Source organism: Aspergillus brunneoviolaceus (genome assembly GCF_003184695.1).
Source record: "Aspergillus brunneoviolaceus CBS 621.78 unplaced genomic scaffold BO95scaffold_45, whole genome shotgun sequence".
Lineage (NCBI taxonomy): Eukaryota > Fungi > Ascomycota > Eurotiomycetes > Eurotiales > Aspergillaceae > Aspergillus > Aspergillus brunneoviolaceus.
Window position 1 is genome coordinate 276,989 of NW_020290775.1, and position 20,682 is coordinate 297,670.

A 20,682-nucleotide genomic window follows, 5' to 3' on the forward strand; every position below is an offset into this window, starting at 1 on the left:
GAATCATGCAAGCCAATCGATCGGCAACGGTCGGAGGACATGTTGAGGCACGACAACAACACGAACCATCCCAGGCCAAGTCATGCAGAAAGGAAAAACGAGCAGCCGACATGAGGGTAGGTAGGAGAGTTTAAAAAAAGATTAAAGGCAAATCACAATTTAACGAGTGCCCGGCAGGGGTGATGCATCACATACTTCTGAGACAGACCAAGTGAAATGAGGGTCGAACGATGCGGCTGGCGATCAGGATAGGGACACAATTGACACGGACAGTCTTGAAACAGGCGGAGTATTGACCCAGAGAGCGCCGTGAGGAAGGGTCCTCTGAAGAGGCTGGGGTCAATGAGCCGTGGGAAGAAGTCCAACGAGGAACACCCCTTGCAGAGGATGAACGAGAAAGAGCAGCACCAGGCTGTTGAAGAAAAGGATAAGTATGGAAACGTTAATGCCCGAACAAGATGAACGGACAGGAAAGATGGACAGAGAAAGACGAAAGAAAGTGAAGAGAGATTGTTGGAATGAGGGGAGCTGAGGTTCAAACGAATGAATGAGTTGAAGGGAGGGGGAGGGGAATCCAAAGGAGAGAGAGGAGAGAAGCGGGAGAGGAAGATGAGAAAGAGAGAAGAGATAGAACCAGCTTGAAGCCCGGGGGACCTGGAGCCGTGGAGAGAAAGTAGGGGAGCTAAAGATGGGAAAGTTTAGTACAGTTGCCCAGTTGGTCAGTTAGCCGTTGTTGGTCGACTGATTCCCGAGTTTGGTGATGGGACTTGGATGGATGGAGACCTGAAGGTGAAGCCTAGGAAAAGGAGAGGGACCCAGAGAGACAATGGAGGTGTAGGTAAGATAGGTAGGTAACTACTGTAGGCAGTAGAGTACTCAGCGACACAGACAGGAACAGAGAGCGATAGACACTTAGACAGACCAGACTCCAGGCACAGGCTGCGTGTTAACAGATCGATTCTGGAATAGTGTCCATTAAGTTAGTACATCAGTTTAGTTGTTGTTGTATCTTGTTACGGTACCTGACTAGGTGCAGTGAACTTCCTGAAGGGACGGATGGGGAGGGGCGGCTTCAAGATTGACTGCTGGAGCGGGAGAGAAACAGCCAATGACTGGCAGGAATTTATCTGACTGGCCCCATTTTCATCACCACCTCAGGGCTCAGGCATTCAACCACCAGACTCAGGCTTCTCCTCAGGCTGGCTCCACGCGAACCGTGAACCGCAAAGGACAAGAGAAGAAAATATGAGTAAGACAGGCACACAGACTGCATACTCTACAGTTTTGGCCCCTCTTCAAAACGGTTAGTGTATGTATGTGTCTCTTCAAAGCCCCGTGACTCGTGCACTCGATTTATTTGCTACTATTCTTATGCCTACGTACCACTATCCAGTCTCCAGTATCCACAGTCTGACTGCTAACAGGTACCTTTAGTTCAAATGGCTTCATTGTTGATGAAACAATCACACTCAGCAGCAATCCATCCGTCCATCCATCCATTCACAAATAGCCAGAACCTGTGCAAAATCCGGTACCAGCCCGATCCAATGGTCCATGGTTCAATCAAATTTCGTCCTCCCCTTTCCAAATCCAAATCAAATCAAAATATCCGGACCGTAATTACACACGTAATAATAAGCCGGATGAGAGAAGATCGAAAAGTCGACTGGGAATCGAGGCCTGTCAAAGAGAGGAGGGGGGGGGGCAATCCTGTCAGAAAATGAAAAAAAAAAAAAGAGCTCCGTAATTGCCCACGCTTCTCAAACGAAGATCGATGCACATTCCTACGAAAAATGGGTCCCTCTAATTCCACTTGGGGGGGAGGGAAGGAAAAGGCCCCGGCACGACGCACGCAACGCAATGCCCATGATTTTTTTCCTCTTTCTTTTCTTTTTTTCTTTTCTTTTTGCCCCTCTCACGGTCTCACGCCTTTTCTTGTTTAGGACTAAAGTAGCCACGCGAGTGGATTCCAGTCGCAAGGTACAGGACTCACGGCAGACCGTCTGGCCCCTTTGAGGCTGAGGTTCAACTTGTGGCTTGATAACCAAGACATGAAACACGCACGCATGCTCTCTAGGGCTGCTGGCTCCTCAATCCTCGATCCCATCATCTTTGCCTGCCCGGAAACTTCCAGATTTCGGCTCGACTGGAACTTGAGTTTACCGCCATCCATTCCCATCAGTCATAATTTTAAGATGAGAATGGAAGGAGGAAAGTTTGATTTCTCTCTTTTTCCTTTGGCCCACTCTTTGCATTCAACCTACAGCAGCACAGTTGTCATGACTGCGATTCTGGCCCGTCTGGTTTGAATTTCGACATAGTTTGTTTATCGGTTTCGACACTCAGCTTACCAGTTGTTGTACTGTGTATTCTGAAGACGCCGACATATGCATCATCCTATGTGTGAAGACAACAACTACAGAACATCAACAAGACCATCTCTCTCTGTCCACTTCAGTTCTATATGCGCATATCCGACACTATGGCTCACTCCAAGGTATTCAAGGTACAGAACCGCCAGGCATCCCAACCAATGGAATCGCGACGCCGTCCTGGGAACGGCAAAAGGCGGACAACGCAAGGCTGAACCTGCAGACACCCTTCCAATATGGCACAGGTTATCCACAAGAGAGAGAGAAGCATGAACCAAACTCAAAAGTCTAGAGTAAGAAACCGAGAGTGAGACACCGGTTTTCCACCGTAGACCCCCGAGATTTTTATTTTCTGATGTGTGGGCTACACCGAGCCAATGCTTGTTGTCAACCTCTCTCCTGTCACAAATGTTGCACAACTGACGGAGCCTCGAGGACCTGTCATTTTCGCTTTCAGGGATGGCCCACCATCAGCCCTGCCTCCCTCCCTACTTCGCATTCAAGAACGAGAAGGAGAGAAGGAGTCAAATGAGCCTCGGACGAGACTCGGGGGTGGTAAACACTGCAAAGGCAGCAGCGGCGGCAGCAGCACAAACAGCAGCACAACCACCAAATTTGCCTTCCAGGCCTCTCCACCGGTCATCGTTCCACTGGCGGCAAGGGTCGAGAGATGAGCGCATGGCAAATTTGAGAATCCCGCACCCGTGGGGGGTCTTAGAATAATGAAAAGACTGCACGCTCGGAAAGTCAATCTTAAACATTATTAGTACCGGCCGGCCCTCTCGCCCCGTCCATCAGTTCTTTCTTCCCGACATCCGAAAGGAGGGCCGATCCTGATATCTCTCAGCGGCTCGCTCACATTGGGGGAAAAGAGGTCCAGGCCCATGGCATACTATCCTGCCTGCCCTGCACCACTCAAAGGCCGCTGCTTGTTCGCCCCCCTCCCAAGATTTCGTTGGTCGGTTTCAGTGATGCAATGCATGGAGTGGTGCATGTGGTGCAGTAGAATGCAGTGCAAGCAGCCTAACTCTCTCGTAGCAAGCAATAGCTTTGCTCTCCTTCCTTCCTAGGCTTTCTCTTCACCACCACAGCATTCACCCTTGATACCCAGTACTCGTAGCAGTAGATGTAGATCCACACAACTTCCCCCATGAGACACTCAAGGCTCTAAAGCCTGAGCCCAAAATCCATCACCGAGGGGAAAACAAACTGAAGAGAAACGGACAATGGTATCACAAAAGCCCATGGGAAAACGCTAAGAAACCCAACACACTCGAAAAAAACAAACATCAACAACACTCCCAGCAGCAAAGCACATCGTGAACAAGCCCATGCTCATGCTCACAGCTCCTTCTCCCTCCTCTCCCTAACCACCTCTTCCCTTCTCACTTCCCTCTCCACATCCTCGAGTCGCCCCTCCCACTCCGCCCAGCACTCCCCGCCACTGACCAGCGCAACCTCATACCATCGCTGCAGCGCCTTGGCCGACCGGACCCGTAGCTCCGAGATCTGCCGGGCCTGATCCTCTTGGGTCTTGGATAGCTGGTCGAGTCGGGGTTGGAGTTGGATCAAGGAGGCCGAGGTCTCCGCGTCGGGGATGGGGAGGTCATTCAGTGAGGAGAGGCGGGAGGCGGTTTCGGGAAACGCAGAGGCATAGGACAGAACGACCGAGGCGAGATTTTGAGTGGTCAGATTCTCTGGGAGGGAGCCTGGCGGTGCTGGGCGAAAGAGTTCGGGGAAGCGATCGTCTGGAGTGGTATATCGCGTTAGTGGTTGTGGTTGGTTCTGTTTGTGTATATACGGGGGGGGGATATGGGAGATAATTTTGAAAAGCGTGGTCAAGATAGCAAATTCATCGACATACGTAGACTAAGAACGTCCCTCACGGCAGGGATGTTCCGACTCAGTCGTTCCAAATCCTTCTCAAGGCGAAGGAGCCGACGTGAGATGCTGTCGTCCAGAGAGGCCGGCTTTGCGGGCGGCGTGGGTTCGCCGGTCCAGTTGGCGTCACCGGTGAGGAGGTATGTGAGGTGTCGGAGACGAGTCTCCAGAAGCTCTATAGTGGCGCCAGCCACCGTGTCGTTTTCGAGGGCCATGAGGGAATCGATAGGAATTGTTGACGTGACTTGCGAAATGGATTCTCGGGGGTGTTTGGGGATAGGAGAGTGGGGTGCAAACTGGACATACACACGTGGGGAAGCTCCCAATTCCACAACAAATGGTTCCGCCGCCGAAGATCTTATCATCACAAGCTTACGACTGATTGTTTAATTCGATCCTTAATGATCGCGATCTCTCTAACAAACTTCAGTCGTTCGAAGCATGGCATGCCATATGTATATCCATAAGTACAAGGTTGTGGTTCTTCGTCTTCACGTCGCTTTGTCGTCAACCGCGTCCCACATATCGGCATCTAAGGTAGGTTGCACAGGACCAGCTGTGCTGCTACGGCTAAGCAAAGGTCGCCCATTTACCTCTTGCATCTCTTGGCCCGGCCCCTGTGTCTCGCTGAAAGAGGGTACCTGATAGTCAAAGACGTTCACATTCTGCGTCGATTGCTGCTGCTCTGGGTTCGGTGACGGCTGCCAAAGGGTGTTAGTGCTGTCCATGTATACCTGTTTGAATGATTACTCACAAGAGTACCAGATGACTGATGTTGCGTGTCCGGTGGAATGTGTGCCATCTCCGCGTCCTGGAGCTCTGACTCGAATGTTTCGTTGTCCCTCGCTACAAATTTCTGAACCATTGTCAATTACGAGTATCACCATGATTAGGGGCGCTTTCTTACCTGCAGCTGAACAGGAGCGGTTTCTTCCTGCATTCTAATTGCATTGGTGTTGGCATAGACAAGCAGAACCTGGCTTGACTCTTCGCGGGCTGCGCGAAGCACCTCGGACTCATCAACCCTGCGCGCGGTGTAACCGATGATGTCCGTTTGGTCAGAGTCACATTTAACTCGGCCCTGCGACTCGGCTTTGCGAATGGCTGCATCTTCCGTTGAGAAACTGAAGCGCCACCACTGATACTCTTCCGTCGTTGGGGGCTCATTATTTGGTGGCACGCGCTGGTCACGACGTTTGAGGACGTAGGTCACATGAGGCTCAGTGCAAACACCTCGCAGAGTGTATCTATGATGTGGCCCGGCATCAGGTGTAGCCTCTGTAAGGGATTTGGAATAGTCTCGCAGACTGTCTTTGATTCTTTGCTTTTTGTCCTCCAAGCCTGCACATCATGATCAGCAGCAATACGAGACATGTAAGACAGTGTGCTTTACCTCTAAGCTGCTTCTCTATCCTGGCCGAAACCACCCTCAATGCTTTTGCTACGTTTTCGATGTCCATGTCACTTGGTGCTGAATCAGCAAACTTGGAAGTTATGACAGAGGCAGCCTTCTCGAGAACATCTCTGGAGGTCATTCCTGTCTGGGCTGTTAAGTTGGACTGTGAGCAGCGCTTGATGGCCTTGCCTAACTTGTCAATCTTCTCGTAAGCTTGAAGTCGCCGTGTACGGAACTCGCGGGCGACATCTCTGCTGTTCGCCATATACCGGTCGGCATAAAATACGGGGGGAACGATCACATCAATGGGCTTCTGTGAGCTTTCCAGCTTCATGACAAGTACTTCAGCAAGAGTTTCAAGCCAAACTTCTTCGAGCGGCTGGTCTGGTCTGTCGCACCAAAAGGCACGATCAAGAACATCGTAGAGTGTTTGACCAGGATCGTGCTCAACCAAGGGTTCAAGTAAGTGAAACTCCTTCTGTTCCATCATGTCTTCTTCTGGCCCATTGTAGCCAGTTGTGGAGAATATTGTCCCCAGCTGGTTTCCTTGGTCCGCGCGGACAGCCGCTTCTTGCCATGCTTCCAAAAACCTAGAAACAGCACTATCGCGGTCGTGCTGGGAAATACATTGTAGACTTGCCAGAGCATCAGGACTGCCAAAAGCACGCGTTGTAGTATCCAAGAATGCCACGAGCCTCTGAGCCTCGTAGATAATATCGTCCCAATCAGTATCACCTTCATGGGCTTCGGACATAGTCACTATTTTGGGAAGATTGATTGGCTGTCCATTCCACCATTGAGAATCGTGGCCGTAGTTGGGGAGAGCGCGATTGCGCAGCAGAAGGGCCTCCCTTGCGAGGGGAATCGAGTGAAGTATCGTCACCAATCCACCCAGATGCGTGCTCTCCTGAGACGGGCGAATGAACGCCGGTTCATCTTCTCGTCTTTTACGATCAGTGGGGTCAGGACTGATGATAATCTCGTGAGCGCTGGAGTTGAATAGCGTCATTGCCCATGCGCCTTCGTCGTAATGATCACGGGTCGCTCGGCTGAAGCTTGTATTTCCTGCCCTTGTGACACCTGTCTCCTGCTGCCCGAGGTTCTGACTCAAAGACATGGCGACTGCTTGTTGGAGCTCACGTTCTTCCTGCTCGGCCAGAGTTAAACCTTTGCCATTGTCGGCTAACGAGCCAAGTCAGCTCGACGCGCAAGTAGCAGCTTATGCTTTTTCCAATCAAGAAACTCTCACCGGTGTTGTTCTGTGTTGACGCAGGATCACTAGATGATCTGAGGTTTAGAGTAGAGGGTGGTCGGGATGGAGGAGGACGGGATGGAGGACGGGATGGAGGCCCAGCAGAAGGGCCATACGGTGAGTCGACATGCTCGATCTGGAAGGCTTGAAAGACAGGAACATCAGTACATACGAGTCCAACCTCAGAAAGAGAGAGGCACATACCAGACATATCGGGCTCATTTTGATACTGGTTTGCCTATATCGTATTGAGTTCTGCAGTCAGTTCGTGTTTCTCAGTGTCCAGGCGCAAGTCCAGTTTATCACCTGCGTCAGAGGGCCGGTCGGGTCTTCGAAATAGGCGTTGATCGCTTGATTTGAGTTGAGGTTATTAGCCTGTACAGAGACTTCGATTAGCTATGACAGTGCCGCCAGAGAGTCCGGATACAAACTTTCAAGAAGCTTATAGCTTGTTCGCGCGACGAGCTGGTAAAGTTCACGAAGTTCGCGATCTCCTCCTCTCTCGGTTCGGCCGCCATGCCGGGGTCGGGCTCCCTGCCTGCTGACGACGGTGTAAATCCAGGTGTAAGACTGTTAGGTAAGTTGAAGTTTAATGCCCTAAAGGCAATGGATCAGGATTGAGGCCTAGCTTGAGCCGGGCGGAAGAGGTGTAAGGCTTGTTTGTGGTGGAACGAGCGGCCGTTCCAGACAGAGGGGAGGCGAAATCATTCAAGCGTCCCTCGGAGCTTCCCCCACTGAAGTTACCTCGCCGTACAGTATGTACACTTGACAGCAACGGCGCAGCGCCTTGGCAAGCTTCGGGCTGGCTCATTCCACCGTATGTTTTTGGCATCTACACCATACATGATTGATGGCGTAGTTTGTTCTGTAGGTGATAACATGAATTTGAATTGCTTGTCTGCTCATCAGCTGGTGTTGTGTTTGATGAAGTTGTCAAGAAAAGGCAATTTGGAGATATATTTCTGGATCGTTGCTATGTTCGTCTGATCTAATATTACGGGTATAGTGAAGTGGCTGAAGTGGTGCGAGTCTCACACCTGGAGTCACGTAGAATGATCATTTTCTCCAGGTCGAGTCGCACGTAGAAGATACCTTGCTTCTCCATGTGTTGAACGGGTTGATTGGGTGGCATCCATGGACATACATGAATAGTAGGTAGATAAGAATGGCGGAAGATTCACTCTATGGAGAAACTTGTCTTGCGGAAATATACCATACCGAACCTATTTGTTCAAACTGCATTGTTACCGACCGAATACCTACCTTGACGTATCTCCAGTAATCATCTTTCATCTCATTACCCCTCCCCTCTCTGACTTGTCTCATACTCTAGACTGAGGACGGTCACATTCTTGCTGATCACCGTTTGACTTGACCCCAACATCAATAGCTATCACTCATGCCAACTGCCCACCACGGTGACGCAGGGTTTATCCCAAGAAAGCTTTGAGTCTGGCTCTTCCGCCCCCCTCCCTCCGCCCCGCTGAGGATGAGCCAACTGGTGAACAGCTCCTCCATACCCTCGCTGCTATTCTTAACCTCTTGTCGCCCGCCCAACCAACACATCCCAACTCCACTCGAGCCAACTTGAAATTGTGGGGGAGTCCAAACCCGTCGACCTTCACCATCCTATCAGTCCTTATTGGCTTCTGCAAAACTTACCCAAGAAGAACCCGTTCCCCTTCGTAACAGAAATTCGGATATCTCCCCTCTTTCGCTCTCTCCGCTCCAAAATCCATCACGTCACGTTGTCCTTCGATCCCACCTCCCCCGAACTCGCCGAACCGACGTCGGCTCTGATCTCCCACACCCAACCCACCCTCCCCCCCCAAAGGGTCACAATGGCTGCCGCCTTTGACGACGAAGACCTCTCCGTTTCCCTTCCTCCTTTCGAAGCCGATCGCCCTCGTGACCGTCGTCCCAGTGCATCCAATCCTCCCCCCCCCAATTCCAACTTCCCTGCCATGGCGATGCCTCCGCCATCCCGCCCGATCGGCAAAGGCGGCGACGCTGCGATGCAGTCTCCGGCCACCACCAGAGACATGCAGCGCCTTGATCAGTATCAAACGGTGAAGATACTGGGAGAGGGCTCATTCGGCAAGGTGAAGCTAGCAATTCACCAGCCGAGTGGTCGGCAGGTCGCCCTCAAAATCATTTCCCGTCGCAAATTGTTGTCTCGAGACATGGTCGGTCGTGTCGAACGTGAGATCCAATATTTGCAATTGTTACGACACCCTCACATTATTAAGCTGTAAGGAGCTCCGCACATCTCCCCAGGATTGAGGCAATCGCGATGAGAAGCTAATGGAAATCTCGCCTCGAAAGATATACCGTCATTGCTACCAAGACCGATATTGTTATGGTCTTGGAGTATGCCGAGCGAGAACTGTTCGATTATTTGGTGAAGCGGGGTCGGTGCAACGACGCCGAAGCTCGCAAGTTTTTCCAACAGATCATATGTGCAGTAGAGTACTGTCATCGTCATAAGATCGTCCACCGTGATCTGAAGCCGGAGAACCTGCTCATTGACCGGGAGAAGAACGTCAAGATTGCTGATTTCGGCCTGAGCAACATTATGACAGATGGGAACTTCCTCAAGACTAGCTGTGGTAGCCCTAACTATGCAGCCCCCGAGGTTATCTCGGGAAAGCTCTACGCAGGACCAGAGGTCGATGTATGGAGCTGCGGCGTCATTCTTTATGTGCTATTAGTGGGACGGCTTCCTTTCGACGACGACTATATCCCAGCTCTTTTCAAGAAAATAGCAGCAGGAAACTTTCATATGCCTGCGTACATATCCTCCGGAGCTGCTCGGTTGATCCGGTCGATGTTGCAAGTTCATCCGGTTCATCGGATAACCATTCCAGAAATTCGCCAGGATCCTTGGTTTCTACAAGAACTACCGAAGTATCTGCAGCCCCCCCCGGAGGAATTCATCGCTACCGGTGTGGACCCAAATAAGGCCATTGATCCACGCAAACTTGCGCCGGGAAAACCCCTGTCCGTGCAGCACAAGATCCATCAGGTCGCCATTTCAAAACTGGAGCGGAGCATGGGATATACGCGTGAGGACATTGAAGACGCTTTAAAGAACCCTGAACCGAGCGCCATCAAAGATGCTTTTTTCATCATCATGGAGAACGAGATGATGCAGACGAACTGTAAGTTAGGTCAATCTTGCTTCGCCACGACCAATTGACTAGTACGCTGACTTTCACCCACAGCGCCAACAGACGACAACCTGATGGGTCCTCCCGTCGCCCCTTCACCACCCCCCGATCGAGTCCCTCAGTCTTCAGCCACGGCTGGCCGATCGACTGTTCCGCTGAGCCCAGGATCCCCGTTAACCGCCCCTACGAGACCGCGAAGTGGTTCACAGCGTCAACCGTCCCAACTGTCTCAGCAGAGTAATGCCGATGATCCCGATGCGCCGCGAGTTAGCCATGTTCGAATTCTGCCGACCAGTGTGCCGTTTGTACATGACCAACTCATGGAACAGCGGGAACGTGAGCAGAGAGAACGAGCTGCGGAGCGTTCATCTGAGGAACAGGCGCATGGTGGTCTAGATGCTGAGGATGACTTGAATCGGAATGGTCAAGCGGGGCGCTCGCAGGAGGAGCAGGAGGCGACTGCAAGGGCCTTGAAACCCCATTCCCGCAGCATCGTGGACCTTGAAAAACTGCGCCTCCAGCCCCCCGAAGGTCGCAGTGCCCCGCACCAGCCCAGACGGTCGCGAAAGTGGCAATTTGGCATTCGCTCTCGTAACCAACCTTATGAAGCAATGCTCTATCTATACAAAGCCATCTCAGCCCAGGGAGGGATCTGGGAAATAGCACCTACTGGAGCAGGTAAGTTTAGGAGTGTTTGTTATGAGCCTCAGAGCTAACAGGCAGCTTCTCAGATGCCTTGCAAATAGGCGAACAGCCCCCGGACCAGCCTATGCCTCTTCAAAGCAAGTACCCAGACCTACCGTCAGATTACTACATCCCAAAGGACCCCTGGTTCATTAGAGCGCGTCTCCTGAAGGAGGGAGTCAAGGCGCCCGGGCAGACTGCCAGTGTGCATAGCAGCCGAAGCGACCTGAACCTGGAAGACCTGCGGCGCCGGTTTAACTTCTCCACCGGACCATTCTCGGCTGATGACAAGGGCCTCACCCCAGAGCACGCGAGTATCTCGAATCCTTCTTCAGCGACCCAGGCTCACACAATCTCGCGGATCTCGTACGGAGTTTGGGTGTTCGTTGACATCCAGCTGTACCAGCTGGAAGAAAACAACTACATGGTCGACTTTAAGTGTGATGGATATCAAAATGTGATACGTGGTGGAGGTGACAGCGAATGGCACCCTATCAGTAAACGGTTCCGGAACAAGGAGAAAGAAGTGACGAGCCCTTACCCCTTCCTTGACGTGGCCTCGGATTTGGTGGCTCAGCTAGCGACTGCTAGTTAATTAATGCAGCAGCTAGTATTTCGAAGGCGTTAAAGGGGCTTTCTGGAGCATTCCATGGGTGGCTTTTGGCGTTATTTTCACTGTGTATATTCAGCTTGACGCTGAAAGCTTCTTTTGCATGAAACCTATATGATCTACGAGCGTTGCATGGGAATCGTTGTTGTTTTCTTCATATATCCTCTTGCCCCGCGTGCGGATACCGCAACAAATTGATACTTAACAACCCAGGACTGCGGCGGCTCTCAGAAGGCAGTGCGAAGCAGGGGAACTTGATGAATCGCGACGGATCTGGGCTATTTCGGCACGGCATGGGTAGGCTAGGTGGCAGCTGCCTCTACCTGACTGATGTTTCCACACTCACCCTCCTCTCGCCACATCCATGACCAAAACAACTACCCCAAAATGATTAAGCGACAGAGGGAGTCACCTGGCGAGTGACTGCGTGCAGCAAGAGAGGAACCAAGCTGGAAGAACCACCAACGTTTGGCCAAGGCAGTTCAGCGGAGACGCGAGGATTCCCACAAGAAACCCAGGCCAACCGGCCAACGTGGAGACAGAGGCGTTAGGCTTTCACTCAGGCAGGCAGAACACCAAGGAATCAAGGCCAACGGGGAATTTCATGTACATAGAAACACCGCAGTCACCCTGGTTGGCTGTCTGCGACGCGGGAAGAGCCTCGCGAAGACGACTTTATTCGGGAACAAGGCTTAATCAATCAATTTATGGAGCAGAGAATCCCGAAGCACCCGCCCTCAAAGCTGCCATCGGAAAACTCAGGGCTCTTGCAGGGAGTATCAAGATGAAAACTGCTTCATCACGAAGCTAATTAGCCGTTGGGAAGCTACTTAACCTAGGAAACAAGCTGGTTGGCCGCATGGTACGTATATGGAGCGAGGCCGTGTCATCAGTTGCTTGCTGGTCATAGTGACTACGACCACGCGACCCATATGGATGCCAGAAGCGAGAATAAATCCATCATCATCATCATTGATCTATTTATGGAGTAGAAATTGACAAGTGTAAAGCAACAAGGGAGGAGCAAATAGAGTCCGGTAGGCGTCGGGACGAGGTCTCCACCTCTACTGGGCTTATTTATTTGCCTCCGCACCTGCTCTTGCCTTCTACTTTCCTTCACCTCCACACTCCCAGCAATGAAGACCACTTAGGGATCTCTAATCATTCATCCTCCCAATGGATCGTGAAAAGAGATTCAAGTGTCGCAAATGCAACAGAGCATATACAAAGCTTGAACATTTGACGGTAACCATACCTCCTCGTTCTAAACAACTAATTTTGACAATCTATAGAGACATGAGAGAACCCGCAAGTGCAGTGTGCCCTCGGCGATGAAGTCGATGCTAACGGGATTCTAGACTCCAACACCAGACCATTTCAGTGCGAAGAGTGTGGAAGAAGCTTTGGGCGAGGTGACGTCCTTGGACGACACAAGAGACTTCATTCTCGTTCACGAGACAAAGCTAGCCAGCCAAAAGACAACCAAGGCGATGAAGCTTTCCAGACATGCTTCGATGCCTCAACACAGGACGTTCTCACCATACCACCGTTCGAAGCCCCCTTCTCAGAAGATCAACACACTACACTGGACTCCAATACATTAGACTGGTTCATTCCTGACTTCTGGGGTTTCTCGTCCCTCCCTGTACTCGAGACTTTAGACCCAATGCAGTTACAATCACTCCATGGAACAGGACTTTTGCCTCTCGACGAATCAATAGCCGGGCATGAAACTGGGGCTGGTAAAGCAGCCATGCAACAAAGCTATCGACTGATCGAGGATCTCTCCAAGCGGCTGAATGCCGAATTGCACAACTCGGGCACCACATCCAGCTTCCTAGACGGCTGCCTCCAGGAATTCTTCAATCACATCTCTCCCTGTTTCCCAGTCATTCACAGGCCTACCTTCGTACCCCGTGAGACCATTCCTCCGCTTCTTCTCAACATGGTAGCCCTGGGCTCTCTGTTCGTATGCCTACCTGACTCAGCACGCAAGGGCGAAATGCTATGGCGTCTCGGCCACTCCGCCGTGGCTACCTCCTGGCAAACGCTCATCACCCATCGGGGACCGCGCGACGCATGCGACGGGGTGCAACTCGTTCTTACCGCGCTGTTGGGTCAACTGTTTGCTCTGCTCTCGAGTAATGAAAGCATTCGAACCACCGCCTTTGTCTGGCACGGGCTCGGCTTTTACTGGGCTCGTATGTGCGGGATGTATGCTGTCGCCGAGCTCCAAACCCCGCCTACGATGCCTTGCCCTCCGCAAGAACTACAAGCGCACTGGCACCGCTGGACGACTGTGGAGACCCAGAAACGGGCCATCCTAGGCCATTACATTCTGGACGGATTGATCTCTCAGACATCCGGCGCCCCAGCCTCCGCCCGCCACCTCATCAACTCTTTGCGCACGGCCGGCTCCGATGACGTCTTCCAAGCCCAGACAGCAAGCGACTGGCTCGACCGGCTACAGCAACCGGCGTCATCCCTCCATGATATGCCTTTTAGCGAGGTCTACTTCTCAATCTTTGCCTCGACGTACCCATCTCATCCTCTCAATCTATCCGACTTTTCGATCCATGTAATCCTCGAAGGCTTTCAGAGCTTAGTGTCTGATCTCCATGAAATCGGGAAAGGCAAGCCGGCAATTGGGGCGATTACCGAGCGCCAGATCCTTCAAGCGCTCTTGAACATTTACGAGGTTCATCTCCGTCACCGTTCGGGGTTGTTGTCCTCCCCATCCAACCCATCGTCATCCTGCCTCCCGCCACATAAACCAGGGGACTCAATTCAACTCCTCATCAGGTGGCATACCGTCTGTCTTGAACTTGCACTACCCACGGCTAGATTCTATGGATCCCTCTGCCAGAGATACCCTCACCTTCCTCGTGGGATAGAAGACCACCAGTCCAAAGCCGCAGCTAGCACCAGTACCAACTTCACAGTCCGAGGAACAGCAAACCCGTTGACAGATCCACCAACCTCAGCCCACCAAAACCACCACCAGCAACAGCCACCACCTTTAGTCCCCATCACCGAAACTTCCCCACCGCTCCGCGCCCTCCTCAACGCCCTAACCATAACCCGCCTCCTCAATCGCCTTCCCTTCCACCAAGCCCATAGCCCGCACATCCCCGCCGCCATCTTCGCCACCGCAGTAACGATAGCCGGATGGTGTCTTTCCCGCAAAAAGAAGAAGATATTCCTCGCCGCAGACGAGCAAGATGTCCTGGATGGGTGGAACTGGGCTGAGGTTCTGGGGGTTTGTCCATCTGGGCCAGCGGAAGGTGACGGTGATGGACGTGGGAGTGACTGCACGGAAAGACCCGCAGCAGTAGAGGAGGAGATGGAGCATCGTTTCCTTGATGATGCTGACGGCTCAGGCATAGCGGTGCATCTGCTTCAGGAATTGAACTTCTTGGTAATCTGTTTGGAGACGGTCGTGGCGCGATGGCAGATCAGCGGGGTAATGGCGGAGATGGTGAGGGGGTTGATGGGGCTGTGCTCTTTTTAGGGGCTTATAGCTACGGTAATGGCTATACTACGTTTATGAGATGTTGGCAGAGCTGAAAAAGTCAGCATTGTTCGTGCAGTGAATGTGAAATTGTATGAAACTCCCAAATTTCAACAGCATTCATCAATCCACATGCCGTCCTAGCAAAGATCATACAGCACTAGCAATCACAGCTACCATTTCACTTTCGCTTTAAAGACTCCAAAAAAAAGAGATCCCAATTACCCATGATAATTCACCCATCTAGACTATGCAGAACCGGACCGAACCCGATCGAATCAAAAATACCTCCCCGTGCGCTTCCTCACCCAGGGCCCCGCGAAATACAACGGCAACCCCAGCGCCAGCACGGCCCACTCAATCCCCGCAAACTCGTAGAACATCCGCGCCAACCCCTGGCGCGTCATCCAGTCGACGGAGCCCTTACTCAGCCCGAACGCGACGACGTTCTTGCTCACGTTGACCAGCACGAGAGCCTCGCCGCTGGCGTGCGGGTACGAGTCGACCACGTACGACAGCATGACCGAGGGGACGAGCGTGAGGCCCGCGGCGGCCATGGCGGAGCCCAGCGCCGGCAGCGCGTAGTGCATCTGGTGGGCGGCCGTGTACCCGAAGACGACGAGGCCGACGGGCGCGATGCAGAAGGGCACGACCAGCGCCGGCAGCCGGTGCTCGGGCTTGTGGACGTTGTGGTTCCGGCGGCGCAGGAATTGCGACAGGGCGTCGGTGAGTGGGCCGGCGAGTGGCGCGACGACTACGATCCCGATGAAGCTGCCCAGTGTCCAGAGGCCTAGGGCGCCTGAGGTGAAGAGGTAGGGCGGGGGGCTGAAGATTGAGGAGGCGAGGGTGGAGATTGAGACCACTCTTTTCTTGAGGTTAGTGGATGGGTGGAGAGGATGTGAAGAAAGGGAAGGGAAAGGGAAACTCACGCCCCGAGTACAACTCCATACATCATCGATGCCAGCAATACCCCCGGTAGTAGCAGCATCGGAATCGGGAGCCAGGCTGCGTACCCCAGGAATCGGAGCACGCCTTTCTTCTTCGCCTCGCTTGAGATGCCCACCTGGAAGAGACCCTTCCAGTAGTCCGTGTAGGAGAAGTGTTGAGCTTGGTTCTGAGAAGGCGGGAGACTCTCGATGTGGCTGTGGGCGGCATCGCTCTTTTCGGGAAACTCACCCCCGTCTTGCTCCTCTTCGAACTCGGGCTCGTACGTAGTCTCCGGAAGGAAGAAGAAGGTCGTGACCAGGTTGACGGCCGCCACGATCAGGCACACGATGAAGAACCACCGCCAGCCGCGTGCGGCTACCAGGTAGCCCGCAATCACGGGTCCGACCTGGGATCCGGCGGAGAGGAACAGGGCGTACATGGCCATTGCGCTTGAGTAGTTGCGCTCGTAGAACATGTCTGTTCTGGTCAGCAATCTGGTGTACAAGCTGCGAAGCTGAGACAGAGAGAGCATACCGGCTAGAATACTGGGACCCAACGATTCAATCGAACCATAGCCTTTGACCGATGTTAGTGTCTGTGTGGAGAGAATGAGCACCGCCCTGCATGTTATGCAACCCACCAAAACTGGCAAACACCCTAGCGCCCATCAGACTGTTGTAATCCTTCGCAACGACTGTCCAGATGATCCCCGCCACGAACATCGTCATGGAGATAAGGACTATGGGCCGCTTGCCAAACGCCAACGCCAATGGCATCCAGAAGAGATTGGCGAGGCCCATGCTGAGGACGGACCATGAGATAAGGTCGGCGAGCTTTTGGTAGCTGACTTGCAAATCCATGGCCAGTGACTCGAAACCCGTTGCTATGCCGGACTTTCTCGATGTCAGAATCTCCCCTCAGTGATGCGACAGATGAGAACAATGAATGTCTTACTGAGTACATGTTCCCCATAAACACAAAAATATTGACCGTCAAGAGGGCTGCATATCGGACCCGACGGGGGTAAAGCTACGAGAAGAGGAGCATGTCAGTGTCAATCGCCCTGTCACCTCGCCAAGCCTCATCCAGGGCACCAACCTTCGGATCGAGTTTCGTTGTCATGGTGGTATATGTGTGCGTTAATCCACGCAGTACTTGACGAACCGTGAGTTTCAGAGCCCAAGACTTGAGAACCCAGACAGAAGAGCAAGGGTGGGGAGGGACATATCGAGACACTTATACCCCATGTGGCATACCCCATGGGGAAAACCCGCACCAAGCCCCAGCTAGGTCCCTAGCCCTCGGCTGTCAATATGGACCCCGGATTATTGCCCAGGTGGTATGCTTGAGACTCCCGTTGTGATTCGCGCACGGGATGTGGTGCTCGGCTTAACCGACCAGGTCGGCTCCACATTGCGTCTTCGAGGACGAATCCAGATAGGATTACCCAATCTCGCACAGGACTCTACCAATGGCGAGTGCAGGCCACGGAGGTCCATGCTCCTTATCGCCATGACTTTTGCCTATTGAGGTGGTGGTTCGTCTATGTCTATCAACGGTGCTGATTGGCGTCCTGATAGTCACTACTTTGGGATGATAGGCTCGCTCGTAGCTTGGATCTTTCTGATGGCGGGGTCTCAAATAGATTGTATGCAGCAGAGTCTCCTAACGGTGTCTGATCCAGGTATTGTGACAGTTGGTGATCGGGGAGGAGGCGAGGATAGGAAGTACCTTGAACGCCAGAGGACGTGCGTCACACAAACACGTGGGCAGATCATCGCCAAGCCTATCTGAACGAGATCTGAATATTGTCAAGCCTCAAGCTCATTCAGATGATTAGCTTTGCCTTCCTCGTATCAGAACCAAACTTGTCTGGATTTCTCGCGTTGGCCATGACGCGAAGTCATGCTCTCCCACTCAGTCTTCGGAGCGAGGTGTAGTGACACTTGAGTGGCAAGCATGATCAGCGGTAGGCGGAGTCTTCTTTCAGACGGCTCTAGCTCAACCATCTCACGTTCGAGCCTTCCTTCCACTGAGCAGCTGGAGTAAAAAGCACTGCGACATGCGTGGCAACGGCAATGCAAGCGAGGTGGAGAACATCCATGAATTCTGGGGTAAAGTGGAGAGAGCAAATACGAACTGTCAGAGTCATGCGGGGGTGGAATTCCCAAGCCCAAGACCAACAGAAAGGAGAATCCGGGGGAATGATCGATGCACCTCGGATATAAGCCCCGGATAACCCGACCTCCCCGGCAAAGCCGAGCAACCACCTTGCTGTACGCCCGTAGATGGAAACCACCAATTCGGTACTTGGAAGCTGTGTTGCGCCCATGCCTCGGACTTAAAACCTCTGCAGTAATCCTTGACCTTCATCTTTTTCTCCCTTCTTCTGCCACTTCCCATACTTCAACATCGAGTACCTGACAATGGGTATTATCAACAGTCTCATCAGCGGTACCCCCGACTCTTCAAAAATGGTAAGCAGGCCCGAAACCCCGAGTCGACAAACGCTCGCATCGATTCTCATGATCCAACTCGCATGAACTGACAACGGGACATTGACCCACCACAAGGCCCCCTCGGACTCGCAACTCAACATCATCATCGTCGGCGCCGGCCTCAGCGGCCTCGCCACGGCCATCTCGTGCGCCATGACCGGCCACACCGTCACCGTCCTCGAACAAGCGCAAGAACTCGCCGAGGTCGGCGCCGGGCTCCAGATCACCCCCAACGCCTCCCGGCTCTTCAAACACTGGCAGCTGCCCGCCAATATCTGGACGGAGGCCGCCGAGCCAACGTCGCTGACGGTGCACCGGTACACGGGGGAGACGCTGGCGCACGAGGCGCACTTCGACCGCAACATCCGCGCCAAGTACGGGGCGCCGTTCATCGACCTGCACCGCGTGGACCTGCAGCAGGCGCTGTACGCGCGGGCGCGGGCGCTGGGGGTGACCTTCCACCTGGACGAGCGGGTCGACGCGATCGACTTCGAGACGACGACCATCACCACCCTGAAGGGGCGGCGGGTGAGCGGCGACCTGATCGTCGCGGCGGACGGGCTGTGGTCGCGGTGCCGTGAGAACTTCTATGGAAGAAAGGACGAGCCGCTGCCCACGGGCGATCTGGCGTATCGCATCGTGCTGACGGCCGAGCAGCTCGCGGACGACCCCGAGCTGCGCGCCTGGGTCGAGAACCCCACCGTGCACTTCTGGGTCGGGCCGGGGGCCCACGCGGTGGCGTACTCGCTGCGCGGGGGCTCGATGTTCAATATCGTACTGCTGGTGCCGGATACGCTGCCGCCGGGGGTGTCGAGGCAGGCGGGGTCGGTGGAGGAGATGCGCGGGCTGTTCGTGGATTGGGATCCGGTGTATGTTCTCTCCCGTCTGTGGAACTAAGTGGTAGCTCACTGACTGGAGGGAAACAGACTAACCAAGTTTCTGACTTACGTGAATGGCGTCGACAAATGGCGCCTCATGCATCGTACGACAATTCCTTTCTTGTCCCACCAAGGGTAAGCACTAACCTTTAATGCAGACGCAGAAATGGACTCCTGGATAAACGACAAATCAAACCTAGTCTTCATGTACGATATGCTCCAGCTCTTGTCTTTCTAACTTAGAATGCTGAAAGGTACTGACCTGCAACACCAGCGGTGACGCCTGCCACCCCATGCTCCCCTACCTCGCACAGGGCGCCAATTCCTCCCTCGAGGACGGCGCCGTCCTCGGCGGCCTTCTCGGCCATATGAAGCAGAAATCCGACCTCCCGGAAATTCTGAGACTCTACGAGAAGCTCCGTAAATCCCGCGGGGAGGCTATTGTCCGGGAAACCTTCAAGCAAGTGCGTTTCCCCCACACTCATCACTTCTTTCCATCATCAGATCAATCCCATCACTAACCAAGGAGCCAGAGAAACGACTTCCACATGTCCAACGGCCCCGAACAAGAGAAGCGCGACCGAGTCTTCCTGTCTCAACTAGGCAAGGAACTCAAAGGGGCGTTCCCGAGTCGATGGTTCGTTCCACCTGTTCTTGGGCCTACAAGGAGTATAACTAACCACAGGCGATACAAATGGATAGGACCTGTCCCGAAGTCCAACCGTGGTTGTACGGCTACGACGCCATCAAGGAGGTCGAGAACGTTGTGGCGGAGAATCCGGGGCTGTTCAGTGGACAGGTCACGGCGAATTTGTAGAATGCTACTTTCCTTTGATTCTTTGTTGTCCGAATTCTTGAAGCGGGATCTTTGTACAGTCATTTTGCAATATAGTCTACATTTCTTCTTGTCTTCGTGGCTGATGAGGTCAATCCCAAGATCGTTAGCTCACCTCTCCTCTGTGTATGCAGTGATCCAATTTTTGGGAGTTCAGTCGAGGGGGAATACGCAGTGTTGCAGGGGGGTCGCATTTCTTCATATCGGAGATATCGTCCCAGGGGTGGTGAAAAGTGACTATCTAGTAGACTCCAGTAAACTATCTTTAGAACAAGTACCTCAACGCTCGCAAGTCATATCCCAACTTAGACTTCAAGCTTGCTTCACCCCTTGCATCCGGCATGACAAGCGACAGCATTTCTCTTCCTCCTCCGTAGTACACTCCACCCCCTCGTTACAACAAACTCAATTGGAAACGTCACTTTGGTGCGTGATGCAGAGGTTTTCGTTGTTCCGATAGTCCATCATATAGAGTAATCGGTCACAATGAGGTCCATCTTAACCAAGGGCAATTGCAGTCCCACAACCAGCGCAAAAACCCCAGCCTACCGAAGCATGAAAAGATAATCCCCACGGAGACACACTTCCGCCAGACGACACATTCCAGAGCCCAGATACCCACCCCCAGAACTAGATATAGTGTAGTAGCAAACGCATTCCAGTGCCTG

At 53.0% G+C, this 20,682-nt stretch overlaps 7 protein-coding genes across 7 annotated transcripts; 3 read left to right on the forward strand and 4 right to left on the reverse strand.

Moving 5' to 3' along the window:
* Positions 1–3,713: 3,713 nt before the first annotated feature.
* BO95DRAFT_366309 (uncharacterized protein) lies at positions 3,714–6,766 on the reverse strand (the record flags this gene model as incomplete). The annotated part of the gene is given in 7 exon segments (XM_025582739.1): positions 3,714–4,120; positions 4,237–4,497; positions 4,725–4,752; positions 4,766–4,973; positions 5,024–5,109; positions 5,161–5,594; positions 5,647–6,766. The coding sequence occupies 7 exon segments, from the start codon at positions 6,764–6,766 to the stop codon at positions 3,714–3,716; spliced, it is 2,544 nt and encodes an 847-aa protein (XP_025440918.1).
* Positions 6,767–7,162: 396 nt separating this feature from the next.
* BO95DRAFT_366334 (ubiquitin-associated-like domain-containing protein) lies at positions 7,163–7,419 on the reverse strand (the record flags this gene model as incomplete). Its single annotated transcript, XM_025582741.1, has 2 exons — positions 7,163–7,276; positions 7,333–7,419. 2 exons carry the CDS (start codon positions 7,417–7,419, stop codon positions 7,163–7,165), a joined length of 201 nt encoding a protein of 66 aa, XP_025440919.1.
* Positions 7,420–8,636: 1,217 nt separating this feature from the next.
* Positions 8,637–11,660, forward strand: BO95DRAFT_179770 (SNF1 family serine/threonine-protein kinase). The gene is made up of 4 exons (XM_025580869.1): positions 8,637–9,152; positions 9,227–10,062; positions 10,126–10,749; positions 10,803–11,660. The coding sequence occupies exons 1-4, from the start codon at positions 8,743–8,745 to the stop codon at positions 11,348–11,350; spliced, it is 2,418 nt and encodes an 805-aa protein (XP_025440920.1). The 5' UTR covers positions 8,637–8,742; the 3' UTR covers positions 11,351–11,660.
* A 996-nt stretch (positions 11,661–12,656) lies between these two features.
* On the forward strand, positions 12,657–15,045 carry BO95DRAFT_444279 (uncharacterized protein). Its single transcript, XM_025586849.1, has one exon. It carries the CDS (start codon positions 13,032–13,034, stop codon positions 14,874–14,876), a length of 1,845 nt encoding a protein of 614 aa, XP_025440921.1. The 5' UTR covers positions 12,657–13,031; the 3' UTR covers positions 14,877–15,045.
* On the reverse strand, positions 15,016–17,026 carry BO95DRAFT_179784 (putative MFS transporter). Its single transcript, XM_025580871.1, has 6 exons — positions 16,902–17,026; positions 16,758–16,832; positions 16,444–16,696; positions 16,338–16,379; positions 15,806–16,280; positions 15,016–15,740 (listed from the first exon to the last, which is right to left on the reverse strand). Exons 1-6 carry the CDS (start codon positions 16,923–16,925, stop codon positions 15,155–15,157), a joined length of 1,455 nt encoding a protein of 484 aa, XP_025440922.1. The 5' UTR covers positions 16,926–17,026; the 3' UTR covers positions 15,016–15,154.
* Positions 17,027–17,698: 672 nt separating this feature from the next.
* Positions 17,699–18,295, reverse strand: BO95DRAFT_179777 (uncharacterized protein). Its single transcript, XM_025580870.1, has one exon. It carries the CDS (start codon positions 18,133–18,135, stop codon positions 17,800–17,802), a length of 336 nt encoding a protein of 111 aa, XP_025440923.1. The 5' UTR covers positions 18,136–18,295; the 3' UTR covers positions 17,699–17,799.
* Positions 18,230–20,176, forward strand: BO95DRAFT_515645 (putative monooxygenase; the record flags this gene model as incomplete). The annotated part of the gene is made up of 7 exons (XM_025591765.1): positions 18,230–18,280; positions 18,377–19,170; positions 19,228–19,283; positions 19,338–19,386; positions 19,454–19,643; positions 19,713–19,816; positions 19,882–20,176. 7 exons carry the CDS (start codon positions 18,230–18,232, stop codon positions 19,994–19,996), a joined length of 1,359 nt encoding a protein of 452 aa, XP_025440924.1. The 3' UTR covers positions 19,997–20,176.
* Positions 20,177–20,682: the final 506 nt, after the last annotated feature.